Here is a 14226-nt window from a genome sequence, read left to right as displayed (position 1 = left end):
TTACCAGGATAGATCTCTAAACTGCAAGCTGTCAACCACTTTAGATGACAGTTCTCAGCTCCTGCAAGTTAATCACTTCTGCCAGCCTAAGCAACAATTCTGATAACAAGCCAGCAGGTGGGGTGATGATTTCTATAGCCAAGAAAGCTAACACTGAGGCAGAAAAACTCTCTTAAAAGAGACCAGTTTCTTAGGGATCCTAGAGGTCACCTACTCCATCCCCCTTGCTCAGTGCCGGAATTAGTCAACCACAGCACCCCACTCTGCTTAAAGGAGTGCACACCTTTTAAAAATGTTTTAAAATTACTGAAAAAAGCATTTACAGGAGAAAATCTTGTGGGGCTGTGGCCTTTAAGAAAGGGGGCACAGCCCCCAAGAGCCCCACTGTAGCTACAGCGTCTCCAATTAAAAGGACCAGGCAGGAGGTGATGTAAACGACTTGCACTTGAGACCCTGAGGGCCCCTGCAAGTAGACAATACTCCCTTCCCCTCCCCACAACAGACACCCTGTGAGGTGGGTGGGGCTGAGAGAACTCTGACACAAACTGCTCTTTTTCAAGGACAGCTGTGCCAGAGCTTGTGATTGACCCAAGGTCACATCAGCAGGTGCAAGTGGAGGAGTGGGGAATCAAACCCGGTTCTCCCAGATTAGAGTCCGCACACTTAACCACTACACCAAACTGGCTCTTTAGCCAATAGAAAGCTGTTACCAGGATAGATCTCTAAACTGCAAGCTGTCAACCACTTTAGATGACAGTTCTCAGCTCCTGCAAGTTAATCACTTCTGCCAGCCTAAGCAACAATTCTGATAACAAGCCAGCAGGTGGGGTGATGATTTCTATAGCCAAGAAAGCTAACACTGAGGCAGAAAAACTCTCTTAAAAGAGACCAGTTTCTTAGGGATCCTAGAGGTCACCTACTCCATCCCCCTTGCTCAGTGCCGGAATTAGTCAACCACAGCACCCCACTCTGCTTAAAGGAGTGCACACCTTTTAAAAATGTTTTAAAATTACTGAAAAAAGCATTTACAGGAGAAAATCTTGTGGGGCTGTGCCTTTAAGAAAGGGGGCACAGCCCCCCAAGAGCCCCACTGTAGCTACAGCGTCTCCAATTAAAAGGACCAGGCACTTGAGACCCTGAGGGCCCCTGCAAGTAGACAATACCGACCTTGATGGACCAATGGTCTAATTCAGTAGGAGTTGGTTTTGTGTGTGTGTGTCCGTGTGTATGCTGTTGACGTGCCAGAGAAGGCTGGAAGGTGTCTATGGAACCCTCCCCTTGAGTCACTGATGGGGCCTGCTCTGCAGATCACAAAGGGTGGGTTGGGTAATGGTAGAGAAATGCCCCTTCCTCAAGCCAGAGTAGCTGTTTCTGAGGACCCCTGGCACAGTAAATCACAGCCCGAAGGTCCAAACCCTGCTCCGTGGCTTTTGCTCTGCGGTCGCAAGTTGCTTGGTAATTCCGTAAACCCTTCAGGATCAATCACACATGAACACACAAGAACCTGCCTTATTCTGAACCAGACCTCCAGTCCACCAAGGGCAGTGCTGTCTACGCGGACCGGCAATTGCTCTCCAGGGTCTCGGGCAGAGAAAGGTCTTTCCCATCACCTCCTGCCTGGTCCTCTTTAACTGGAGATGCCGGGGACTGAACCTGGAACCTTTGGCATGCCAAGCAGAGGATCTTCCACTGAGCCATGGCGCCTTCTCTCCATCAATATAAAAATATTTCACATTTATAGTGCTGAAACCACTTAGTATACATTATCTGACTGTAATCCTTAGGACAGCCATGGAAGGCTGGCCAGGACCCAAAGTTCCCTGTTACCAAAGAGAGGCAGGAAGGAAAGCCTTGCAAGAGAATTTGTGGCAGAGGTCAGGTTTGAACCAGAGGCTTCATTGTTTTCACCAGCTCCTTTCGCAATGGCCTCGAACTAAGGCCTCCCTTAAGGAAATCAGGACGTACGTGTTTTAATAAACAAATAACAATCGCTACATTTTTAGGTGCTGAGAAATGACAGACCAGGGCCCGCTGGGGGCTGCACTTTCTCTCGGGAAGGATGGAGCCCTTTTTGGCATTTGATGCTCCCTTCTGCTGAGTCAGACCTCTGGGCCATCTGTCTCAGCATTCCCCGCACGGACCGGCAGTGGCCGTCAAAGATGACTGCTGGGCTTCAACACGTTTGAACCTGGGACCTTCTGCATGCAAGTCAAGCAGCCCTTCCACCCTGCCCAGGGGTTTCACACAGAGGACAGTCTCTCCCACCACCCATGACCCTTGCAACTAGGGTTGCCAAACTCCAGGTGGCAGCTGGAGATCTTCTGGTATTCCAGATGATCTCAAACTTCACCCTCCTCAGACCCCCACCCCTACAAAGCTCCAGGTATTTCCCAACCCAGAGCTGGCAATTCCACTTGCAACTGGAAATGTCAGGACCTGAACCCAGGACCTTCTGCAGGGAAAGCAGAGTGCCCGCCTGTGAGCCGTGGCCCCTTCCCACGTTGTGGCCGTCTTCCAAGCAGCTGGGTGTCCATCCAGCACCCCACAGCCCCGTCACTCTTGCGTCTGTGCAAAAAGATGGACATGGCAGAAGGACGAGGAAGCCAAGGAAATTAATCCTGGTGGGTGATATTAAATTTTCTTTATTACACAGATACAGAGTTAAGAACAGACGTAACCTGAATCATAATGTTTACATCTTCCACAGGTCAAACATACAGTACATTTAGAGAAAGCAGGAAACAGCGAGGGAGAAGGGAGCGCATGCCAAAAGAAAACCGAAGGGGGACGGGACAAAACCCTCCTACCACATCGCCATTTCTCGGGAATGGCCACAGAAACCCACAAACACCAGGGGAAGGGGTGGTGGTGGAGGGTGGGGGGGTTATGGTTCTTTTTGTTTAAATTTCTATTATTCTCCTCTCTGTAAAACATCTTTGCAAACACATACACGCGCCATTCTGTACAAGCACCGCCCCTCCCGCCTTCCTCTTCACAACCCACCCCCCTCCGATTCAAGTATTGCACAGTTCTAAGCGTAGCCCACCACCTCCCGAAACCCTGAGAACAGTGCGCTCCTCCACCCGGGGCTTCTGATGCTGCACGGCACCGGCAGCGTGGGGGGCCGTCTCCCCTCCCGAGGCAGCCTCCCTTCCCACTGGGGACAGAGCCGGCCTCGAGGCCCCCCCTCAAGCCAAAGAGGGGCTCTTTCTATGCCCCCCCCCAATTGCTTTGATTAGGTCCTACCCACAAGAATGAGGTTCAGAGTAGAGATGTGAAGGCCCGGGGGAAAACCGGAGAAATTCGGGGGGGAAATGGTTTCTTTCCGGTTTTTTCCTGAAGCCTTTTTTGTTTTTTCCCGAAAAATTGGAAAAATTGAAAAAAAGAAAAGACAAAAATATTGATTATGGAACGTTTTATTTTAACATGATGAATAAAATGTTTTAAGACAAGGTGTTCAAATATTTTCCAAATCATTTCTAAAAAATATGTAGTTTATCAGATTGATCTAATTTCTGTGCACTGAGGACAAGCAAGTTCTAGGTTACAAACTGAACTCTCCAATGCAAGAACAAGATGCATTTCTTTCTTTAGGAGCTTTCAGTTTTGTTTTTGCATGTGGGTGAGTATTCTCTTTGTAATAATTGTTTGGATACACTATATTTTTAATATGCTCGTTGTGATGATTTCATGCCGAGTAAAAATGTCCATAGTCATATTTTATGTTCCTAAAGTAACAGAATCTTTCAATCTGGAAAAGAAAAAAAGTGCTAATGTAACGGGTTTTTTCCATTTTTCCGAAAATGTCCTTTCCCCCCAGAAAAAAAAGAGTTTTTTTCCCGAGCTTCAAAATTTCCGGAAATTTTACATCTCTAGTTCAGAGGAGGCTGTCGGTTGGTTTTTAAGGACGTGGAATCTCCATCCCCAATCCTGAGCCTGTTTTCATTTTGATTTCTACCTAAAGAACTGTTGAAGCTGGAATGGATGCCAGGATTTGCCCATCTGGTTGAGGTTCAGCACAAAGTCTTTAAAGCTAGATCGGCTTTGTATTTCTGCCCACGGGCTCCACCCTGCCTCGGTGCTCCAAGGATCAGATCAAAGGCTTTCTTCCCCCTGCAAGAGATGGAGAGCCACATCTGCTGAAGTGATGCGCCCCTCACTTATGGTGCATGGAGGCATCACTGCGGAAGAGCCTCTGCCTCCGAAAGAACTCTGCCTCCCAGAGTCTTGCCCCGCTCAGAGTACTGATACACAGCTGGCTCTTTCCTTCTTTCATTTTCACACGAGCTATGTGGGTGGGGAATTTTGCCACCCCGTGCCATCCTCTGGGAGGGCCGCCAACCTCCAGGTGGCGGCTGGAGATCTCCCGGTACTACAACTGGTCTCCAGGATAGAGCACCCCCCCCCCCCCCGAGAAAACGGCCGCTTTGGAAGATGGACTCTATGGTATTATGCCTCAGTGAAGTATAGAAAATATTGCTTTCTAAATTCACATGCCTTCTCCTGTGATTACATTCTGATGACAGGCTGTGCCTTATTTCCCGCTGCAAAGCCAAATGGTGAGGCCAGATGGCCTGAACAAACTTTATAACCCACATTCTTTCACACGTCCATGCTAAAAGCTAGACTTGAAGGCCCCTGGTCTACGTTGAACATGTCACGTAGGCAATGAAGAAGCTGGGGTTTGGGTCTCTTCTCCGGCTCCACGCCCCAAACCTCCAGGTATTTCTCAACCCAGAGCTGGCAACTTTATCCTTTTGGCAGGTCCCCCCTAGCAGACACCACGCCCATGCGGACCTCTGGAATCAGGTGCAAAGGAAGCGCCCAAGGCTTTCCTTTCACTCAGCTATGCTGGAAGCGCTGCACAGAAGACACCCTTGGTGCTCGGTCTCAACAGGAGCCCAGGTCTGACTAAGGAACTTACAAGGAACAACACTAATGCAGAAGAATAAAGTCCCAAAGGTAGAAGAAGAGGAAGAAGAGATTGGATTTATACCCCGCCCTTCACTTGGAGTCTCAGAGCGGCTTACAAACTCCTTTCCCTTCCCCTCCCCACAACAGACACCCTGTGAGTTAGGTGGGGCTGAGAGAGCTCTGACACAAACTGCTCTTTTTCAAGGACAGCTGTGCCAGAGCTTGTGACTGACCCAAGGTCACATCAGCAAGTGCAAGTGGAGGAGTGGGGAATCAAACCCAGTTCTCCCAGATTAGAGTCCGCACACTTAACCACTGCACCAAACTGGCAGTCTCAAAAATTTCATTGTATTATAATTTCATAGTCCAATTTGACATGCATTCATCATGGAGTTGACTCATATAGTTCCAGGAGGATCCCAAATAATCTTGAAGTCCATAAGCTATAAACGACGACACGTAGTCCGGATGCAAGCTGCCACGTTTCGAATAATCCTTTTTCAAAGCCAAAAGGCTATCGTGGGGCTCAATCTCAGTAGTAGTAACACATACAGACATCAGTGTAATCAGTCGCAAAGGATCATACAACAGGAGTGAGACACATTGAAATTTTTGTACCTTTGTGACTTTATTCTTCTGCATCAGTGTTGTTCCTTGTAAGAATACTTAGGTTTCACCCAGTTATACTGATAGTGAACTCGGCATTAAATATTCTTTTTATATAATTATATATATATTGTTCACTTTAAGTGATTTCAGCCAGCGGTCTCTTGTGTTTTGCACCATTTCTTGTATGGTGGTTCCGCTCCTTTTTTGTTTGTTTGTTTCTTCTAAGAAACTGGCAAAGCTGGCAAAGGGGAGACAGCAGCCGGGTTAGGGTGGCCAGCTCCAGGTCTGGAAATTCCCGGGGATTTGGGGAGAGAGGGCTTGGGTATGGCAGGATGGGCTCAGCAGAGTGTAGAGCTATCAAGTCAGCCGCTTTCTCCTGGGAAACCGGTATCTGTAGTCTGGAGAGGAGTTGTGATTCCAGGAGGTCCCCAGGCCATTCCTGGAGGTTGGCAACCCCAAGCTGAGTGGAGCTCCCCGGCGCAATGGGTGACGAGACAAAGTCAAAGACGGCAGGCAGGGGAGGAGCAGGAGGTGGGAAACGTGGGCCACTTCCCAAGTCCCAGTGCCTCCCCGTTTTGTAAGAGAGAGAACTGGCACGTTGCAAAGGAGAATGCGCGGTGAGGCCCCTGCAGCCCAGCTCAGAGCTGCGTGGCTGCAGCGGGACCACCAAAGCTGTAGCGGTCTCGCGTCCTCTTGCTGCCGGCAGCCAGGAACCCACCAGGAACTTTCCTGGTCAGCTCGATGGTCAGCCCACCCTGGCCAGAGTTTGAACTGGATGAGCAGCTTCTGGAGACAGGGCAAGTCAGTCCTTTCCATAGATTCTGACACATTATTAAAATCTTACGTATTACACAAGCCCAGATCCAAATGAACAAAATGGTGTTCATTCAACCCATTTCCCAAAGGCCTGGAAAGACAAGCTGTGCTGGGGACCCACACGGAGACATCGGCAGAACCGATTCGGTGCGCCAAACACCGTGGGAAAGGTCTGCCTGTCTGAAAACAGCCACCTGCCTTTGCTCTTGCCTGCCCAAATGGCCACATCCAGCGTGGACGTGTCGCCATTTTACACTCCACAGTTCATTCCTCTAATAACTCTGGTTAGAAGCCCACCAAGCACAGGAGGAAGACCAGAAAAGAACTGAAACGGCAAAGCAGATGATAGAAGGCATTTTTTTTTTTTTGCAAGTGATACGGGGGGACAGAATGTTTGCAAGTCGACCTTTCTGCTTAAAAACATCTCTTCTGCTTTTTGGTGCAGCATTAAAGTATATTCTGAAGTGCTACTTTGGAGACCGAGCAGACCTTAGGCTGCACATTGACTTGGGAGTAGGGCTTACAGGTGAGTAAATCAGGTTCCTCGCATCATTTTTGTGCACGTCCAGGGAAGACAGCCCAGTGAGAGAACACGTTGCAATTTGTTTGCTAAAGGAGGAAGAGCAAAACACACCACCTGAGCTCGGCACAAAGGTTGGGCCGCCACTCTGCTTCCCCCCAAAACCCCTCCCTCAGGCATAAATGTCCATAAACCTTTCCTAGAGGAAGAAGAGATTGGATTTATACCCTGCCCTTCAGTACCCCAAGGGAGTCTCAGAGCAGTTTACAAACTCCTTTCCCTTCCCCTCCCCACAACATACACCCTGTGAGGGAGGTGGGGCTGAGAGAGCTCTGAGAGAAACTGCTCTTTTTCAAGGACAGCTCTTATCAGAACTACAGCTTGCCCAAGGTCATCCAGCCAGGTGCAAGTGGAGGAGGAGTGGGGAATCAAACCCGGTTCTCCCAGATTAGAGTCCGCGCACTTAACCACGACACCAAACTGGAGGAGAGCCATGCTGGGGAAGGGAGGAAGCTGCGGCAGATAGCCCAAGACCTCCTGCTACGGAGAAAAAGCAGCACAGGGAGTCCCTTTTGCAAGTCCCTGAGCAAGGTGTACACAGCCATCAGGGTCTTCTGCAGGTATTGGGCCTTCACGCTCTGCTCTCTGCTGTGCCCTGACAGCAGGTGGGGACAGGGCGGCAGAAGAAGTGGGGGGCACCGGCTCAGGAAGCCCACCAGTCTCTGATAACCTGCCCTTTCCCATCCGTCATGTCCCGAATGTCCTCAGCCTCTCGGCCGAAGCAACAGCCTGGCAAAGAACGTATCCTGGAACCACAGCATCAAAATCCGGACAGCAACTCAGACAACCGTCTGGCCCTTCTCCCCTGAGCCTCTGCTCTCCGCCCCGCCGATGCTCTAGTTGGCTCGCTCTCCCGTCTGTCCACCTGCCACTGCCCATCCTCTGCGGCCCTCGCCTGGGATGAGATTTCCTGCCTTCGCTGCAGGCCTGAGCCCGGGAAATATTTCGGCAGGCTCGAGTGACAGGGAGCCTGGGGACTGAAAGTGCCGTGCTCCTTCCTGGACTGCCCAGCTCCGAGGGTTGCTTTGCCGGGATGCCAACAAAGGAGCCAACAGTGCGATCCTGTACAGAGATCCTGGAGCCTGAGAGCTATTGGAAGTCAAAGGGCTCAGACTAGAGTAGCTCGGTTTGGCATTGCACTGGAAACCGTGGAGGACCAGAACGTCACAGGTGGGCCCCCTGCCCGCATTTGTGAGAAGAAGCCTTGCTTCTTCTGGAGCACAGCAAGGGTGTGCAAAGGGACCTGCGGGGCCTGTTCCCTACGCATGCCAGCTGCTCGGGCTTCCTCTTCCCATCAGCCGCAAAGCCTGTACACTATTCATGCCGGGGACTGAGAATCTCTTCCCAACGGCTCCAGGAGAATGTCAGCACATGCGGGGGGGGGGGGGGCTCCTTGCTTCCTGCCTCTGCTCGTCCACCGCATCCACATAGGCAGAACCAGGCGCTCTATCCCAAAATCGTCCAAAATAGCTGCCACTCTGGGTTCCTTTTGCTTGGTCTGAGCGTGCACGGTGGGCTGCCGGGGTGGTAGAACGGACCCTGCTGCTTTGGAGGGCAGGTGAGAGATGGCGTATTTCAAAGCTCCCCCACCTGTGTCAGGTGAGGGGCCAGGTGAGAACCTTCCTCCAGGATGGGTTTCTCACCGGCTGGAGGCCTGGCAGGGGTGCAGCAGGAAGCAGGGGCAGCAGCCCCTTTGACTCTGCAGGGGGTGCACCCAGCAAGGCATGCTCTTAGCCAAACCCCTGCTCCGTGCAAGCCTCTCTCCAATCCCCACCACAAGGAACTGCTCTGCAACTAGCATCAGGGGTGGGACGGGACCCGTGTTCCCTCTAAGCTGAGTTGGTGTGAGCTAGCTCACCGTTTTTTAGCCTCCAGCTCAACTCTGGGTTGAGAAATCCCTCGGTGTTTGTGGGCGGAGCCTGGGAGGGGAGGGGTCTGAGGAGGGGAGGGACCTCAGCAGGGTGTGATGCATGAAGTCCGTCTTCCAAAGTGGTCGCTCTCTCCAGGGGAACTGACTCCTGCAGTCTGGAGGTTGGTTTTCATGCTGGGATATCTCCAAGCCCCTCCTGGCTGGTGGTCCTCCAGGGGGGTCCCCTTACTTCAGGGCTCTTTCAGATCCCAGTGCAGACCTGGCCGGCCGGCTCGGGGTCGAGATAATGAAAGAGCCCCTTGGAGGAGGAGAATCGAGGCCTTCTCCTGCCGGGCTCCGGGTCCGCCTTGCCTCCCTCCGCTTGCATCAGCTCCGGAAGCGGAGAGCACCCTGCCTTTCTTTTCCTTCCCAGATTGCCCAGCTCTGGGGCAGACCTTTCGGTGCAACTTTCCCGAGCTTTTTTTTTTGTTATCTTAACCGGCTTCCCGAGGGAAGGAACCCAACCCTGCAGAAGTCAGTCCCAGCAGGGAAAGGCAGCCCCCCATTGCCATCGACGGGGGCAATAATCCAGCCCGAGCATTAGAAGAGAACCAAGAGGGGCTTCTCAGACCTTTCCAGGGAAGGGGGCCACACGCACCGTGGCCAGAAGCTCCCCGGCATTCTCTGGGTCTCCCACAACTAGCAGATCTCCCAAACTGGTGCCCCTCCTCAAATGCCTTCTGCTCTCCTCCACAAAGCGTGTGTGGCCTGTCCACTTTGTGTGGAAACAAGGACCACCATGAAGCTCTCCTTATCTGCACATTGCGAGGGTATTTCTAAATCCAACCCGCTGCTTTTGGTTCCAGAAGGAATAGCACTTTTATAGTTGGCATGGCAGGAGGCCTAATCGAAAGCCATGGGGATTCTGAAAGGTGGTACATCCATGAGGAAGGCCATGCTTACTGTGGCGTGGCAAAAGACCGTCTCACAGCAAAGCACCTGGGAAAGCCAGTCCTCAGTTAACAGTGAACAATGTAAGAAAGTCCTCATTGAACAACGAACAATGTAAACAAAGTCCTTGCTGACAACAGGAACATTTTCAATTGGTTTTGCGTCACGGAGGATCAGGACCCCCACATCATCCCATCTTTCCTGGCTGCTTCTTGCTTTCGCTCGTTTCCTGTTGCCATTTTGGAAGCCAACTTAGGACGGGCAGTATGGGGTTGGGGGAGACACTCAAATGCTATACGTTAAAGCTGTCAGTTTTGGGGTAGCCACTTTGAGGCTTCGGCAAAGGCGGCGCCCCCTCCCAGCCTCCCTGCTATAGCTTTTGGTTTGGATTTGAATGCAAGTCCATCCAATTCCTTCTTAATCCGTACGTAATCAATTCCTCTCCGATTTCTGTCTATCTATGGTTTCAGTTGGAGGTAGAACCACAAGGTCTCAGTGCAGAGCGGATGAGCAACAGCCAATGAGAAAGAAACGAGGGATACAATCAAAGCATGAGAGACGACTGAGCAAGCGAACCGCACACGGAGATGAGTGGGGCAGGCCTTTGACATACACCGTTTATATATTACCTCTTTGCATGAAATATTAAAGGGGGAGGGAATAAACCATAGACATACATTGTGGGATAAACAACCATTCTCACTACCAGTAAGGGGTGTTTGGCTCCGTTCTGCCTTCTGCTTGTTTCCCGAAACCCTAAGTGCAGAGTCAGGCTCCGTGGGTCGGGTCTCCCCCCTCTGAACCACTGGCTCTTGGGTGTGCAGCCACAGAGCGACCGGGTGGGACCGCCGCGGCTTTCAATCACAAGCAAGGCGGCAAGGGAGGGAAGAAAGAGATGGCCGGGCACGTGGCTCTGGTCCCAGTGAGATGGCAGCGAACCACTCCAGTCCCGTCACTGGGCAAATTCCCAGCATGGGCTCCAACCTGGCTTGGGGACAGGAGGAGGCCTGGGTGTTCCGCAGCAGCCCCCAGAGGTGACCGCCGGCTCTTCCTTCTCTCCCTCCCATAAAGGCTTCTCCTGCACAGAGGCACAGTCAGACACCAAGAGCAATGCTGTGTCAGCCTGCTGGGAGGTGCAGAGACCTTTTGGGGTAAAATGGGGGAAACGCTGCCCGCACCAAGGGAGTTTTATGGGCTGGCTGCACAGATGCCCGTCTCGTGCCATTTGCACCGGGACAGGAAGAGTGGCGGCGGAGCCCCAACAGAGGAGGGGTAGGGTGGGGTGGCAGGTGCGAGGGGTCGGGGGGAGGGTCCTGCTGGCCGGCTCACCAAGCCTGCCGCGGGACTCGGGATTCTGCCTGCTGCAAAGCCAAGCCCCTGTTTCTGACTCTGACTGGCAGCTCCTATTTGCTGGGATCATTGGCAGAGGCGCCCCTTACCCGCCACCTTCTACAAGGAGACACCAAAACTGGAACCTGGGGGGCTCACCATGCAATAATACCCTTGCTCCACCCAAGGGAAATCCCAGAGAGCCCACCTTCCAAAGCTGCCCTTTCCTCCAGGGGAGCCCATCCCTGTAGTCTGTAGACCACTTGGAATTCCAGGAGGTCTGCAGGCCACACTTGTGGTTGGCATAGGGTTGCCAGCTCCACGTTGAGAAATTCCTGGAGGTTTGAGGGTGGAGCCTGGGGGAAGGGAGGGGCCTCAGTAGAGTCCACCCCCAAAACAGCCATTCCTCCCCCCCCCAGGGAAGCTCTGCAGTCTGCAGGTCAGTTACAACCAGTGTTCCCTCTAAGCTGAGTCAGTGTGAGCTAGCTCACAGTTTTTTAGCCTCCGGCTCACACATTTTTGTCTTTGCTCAGGAAGGAGGTCTCCAGAGCAAACTGATTTATGCAGCAGCCAAATCCCTCACTCACAACTTTAAGGCCAGTAGCTCACAATGTAGAATTTTTGCTCACAAGACTCCACAGCTTAGAGGGAGCATTGGTTACAACTCTGGGAGATCTCCAGGCCCCACCTGGGAACTGGCGACCCGAGGCTGGCGAGCTTTCTACTCAGAACGCCACTAAACCTGCTCTTTGGGAAAGTTACTTGAGACGTGGAGGGGCCGAGATGGAACCATTGACTGTCGGTGAAATAACCGTCCTCTCCCTTCGCTGCAATTTCCAGCTCTGCTGACCAGTAGTGCTACTGACGGCGCAGCGGCCGTAGAAGGGGAACTACCGGAAAGCCAACACAGAGGCCGGAGGCCTTTGACGGGCCTTCACCTCGCCAAGGATAACTCTTGGTTGATTGTTTCTCTCTCCCTTGAAATCCGCTTTCGCGAGATTGGTTCCAGCCCTTATGGCTTCTGATGTGGGGACTACCAGAGAAGTGGGGCGCTGGAGTTAACCCCATTCTTGCATTTCTCTCCCTTCCCTCAGTGGCCTTCCTCGCTTGCTGGAGGAAAAAGCCCAGTTAGGGTTGCCAGCAGCGTTCCCTCTAAGCTGAGTGAGTGTGAGCCAGCTCGCAGATTTTTAGCCTCTGGCCTCACAACTTTTTGCCTCCGCTCAGGGAGGAGGTCTCCAGCGCAAACTAATTTATGCTGTAGCCAAATGGCTCGCTCACCACTTTCATGCCGGTAGCTCACCAAGCAGAGTTTTTGCTCACAAGACTCCACAGCTTAAAGGGAGCACTGGTTGCCAGATGAGACCCACACTGCGTGTCTCAAGAGACTGCAGGACACAACGTCTGCCTTCGGGATGCGCCACCCCAGAGCTCACCGTGAACAAACAACCACTGAACAACCACAGCCCTCTCGGGGCGCACAACTTGGGCCCAGGCAAAAAGCGGACCTGCTTCCGTATTGAGGAACGTCAAACTGAGGAAGGGTGTCTTGGCCGCCACTGTGAGGCCTCTTGGGGTCTGGTGCGGGGAAGAGGAAACAAGACGGAGCCCCGGAAGGAAATGTTCTTCACCACCCGTTTCTGTGGGACGATGCCGAACTGGACACCATGGCAGAAAACAGCAGGAGAGGGAGGGAGAGAAAAGAACGAGAGACCCGAGAGCGCCGCCATGTCCTCCGGCCAGCCACCCTGGTGCTGCCACAGCCAAGACCCTGCCTGTGCTTTCTTTTTTTAAAAGAAAGGAAAAGCCAAACCAAGCATGAAGGATTCTGCGAATGCCACAAAATGGTAACTCGTCACGAGCGCACGGTTTTGTCTTCCCTTGAAAACCTGTTTCCTAACTTTCCCACACACAAGTGGTTTATCTGGGTTTTTTTTTTATATTATTATTTGGCAAATGTCTCTTTTTTATTATCACCGTTATTATTATTATTATTATTTTTGGACCTCTGCAAATACTATATACATTCACATTAAAGGTACAGCGTTTGGGCCCTGAGCCCCTGGCTGGGCAGTCCTTTTCGTTTCCCCCTCCCCGCTGCTGGGCCCGCTCCCCATATTGCACGCCCGTCCTCAGCGATTTTGTACAAGGATGTGCAGTAACACGACAAATCAACATTGTCTCCCCCTTCTTCTCTAAGGACAAGCATCTGTTGGGTTCCTCCCAGAAATAATGGCAAATCTGACGGGAATGGAAGACGAAAAGGGGAAAGCAAAAACCCAAAACTGAAGGGGGGGAGGGGACGAAAGAAAGACCTTCACGGAGATATTTTGCCACAAGACATTGGAAAGACTCGACAGGAGAGCCAAGGGGTATCTACAGGCCTTCAAAACAGTCTTCGGAAAGGGTGGGGGGGACAAAAGGCTTCTTTTGAGTCTGACGGTTGTTTGGCAGAAGTCAGGATGGCAAAGCGCAAGAAACTGCCCAGGGTTTGGTAGGTTACGGAAAGCACAGAGAGGTAGTGGCAGAGAAGCCCGGCAGAGAAAGGCCGGCACGGTTCAGTTCTGCTCCTGTTCTGAAAAACAGCCGAGAACAGGCAGAAGAGAATCACAGGTTTTTCTGAAAGAGCGCTCTCTCTGGAACGGGCTGGGCAGGTGTGCAGGTGGACACACCTTTTCTTCCTTAATGCTCTTTGAGAGACAGAGAGAAAATGCAACAGATTTATAATCCACCAAGGGAGGGAGCTCATAGAGTCTCTTGTGCCTCACACACACGAACACGCGGTCGCACACACATACAAAAGTGGTGGGGGGGGATTGTGTGTTTTTGCTTTATTCTATGAAAAATCTCTTTCGATCCCACAGATGCTCTCTGTCCGGCACAATGGCGGTCCAGCAGGCGCACCAATGGCCCCTCCCACCCTGTCCAAGAACGCAAGGAGTCAAATTCCGCCAGCGTCGCCATCCGCAGAACACCCTCCGTCGGCCGGACCTGCGATGCGTTCGTCCTCGGTTTGCGAAAGACGTAAATAAATAAAAGCCCCCAAAAATGAGGAGAAAGAGAAAGAAGGAGCCAACCAAACAAAAAAAGAAAACTTTGGCAGTGGAAAAAAAGTTTGGATTTTTTTTTTCTTTTCGGTTTTTGGATTTCCTTTGGAGCAGAGGTGAATCTGGTATCTTTC

The 14226-nt window shown here is 51.8% G+C and overlaps 1 protein-coding gene across 1 annotated transcript in view; it reads right to left on the bottom strand.

Moving 5' to 3' along the window:
* Positions 1 to 2959, bottom strand: part of LOC107122783 (embryonic polyadenylate-binding protein 2-like) — a 24372-nt gene extending 21413 nt beyond the window's left edge. Inside the window, exon 1 of the mRNA XM_015425916.1 lies at positions 2951 to 2959. Coding sequence (XP_015281402.1) covers positions 2951 to 2959 — 9 coding nt within the window. The remainder of the gene's footprint in view (positions 1 to 2950) is intronic.
* Positions 2960 to 14226: the final 11267 nt, after the last annotated feature.

The sequence above is a fragment of the Gekko japonicus genome, unplaced genomic scaffold, assembly GCF_001447785.1.
Source record: "Gekko japonicus isolate JY-2015 unplaced genomic scaffold, Gekko_japonicus_V1.1 scaffold3265, whole genome shotgun sequence".
In the NCBI taxonomy this organism is placed as follows: domain Eukaryota; kingdom Metazoa; phylum Chordata; class Lepidosauria; order Squamata; family Gekkonidae; genus Gekko; species Gekko japonicus.
The sequence above is the reverse complement of the archived record's forward strand: the minus strand, read 5'-3'. Positions and strand labels throughout refer to the sequence as shown.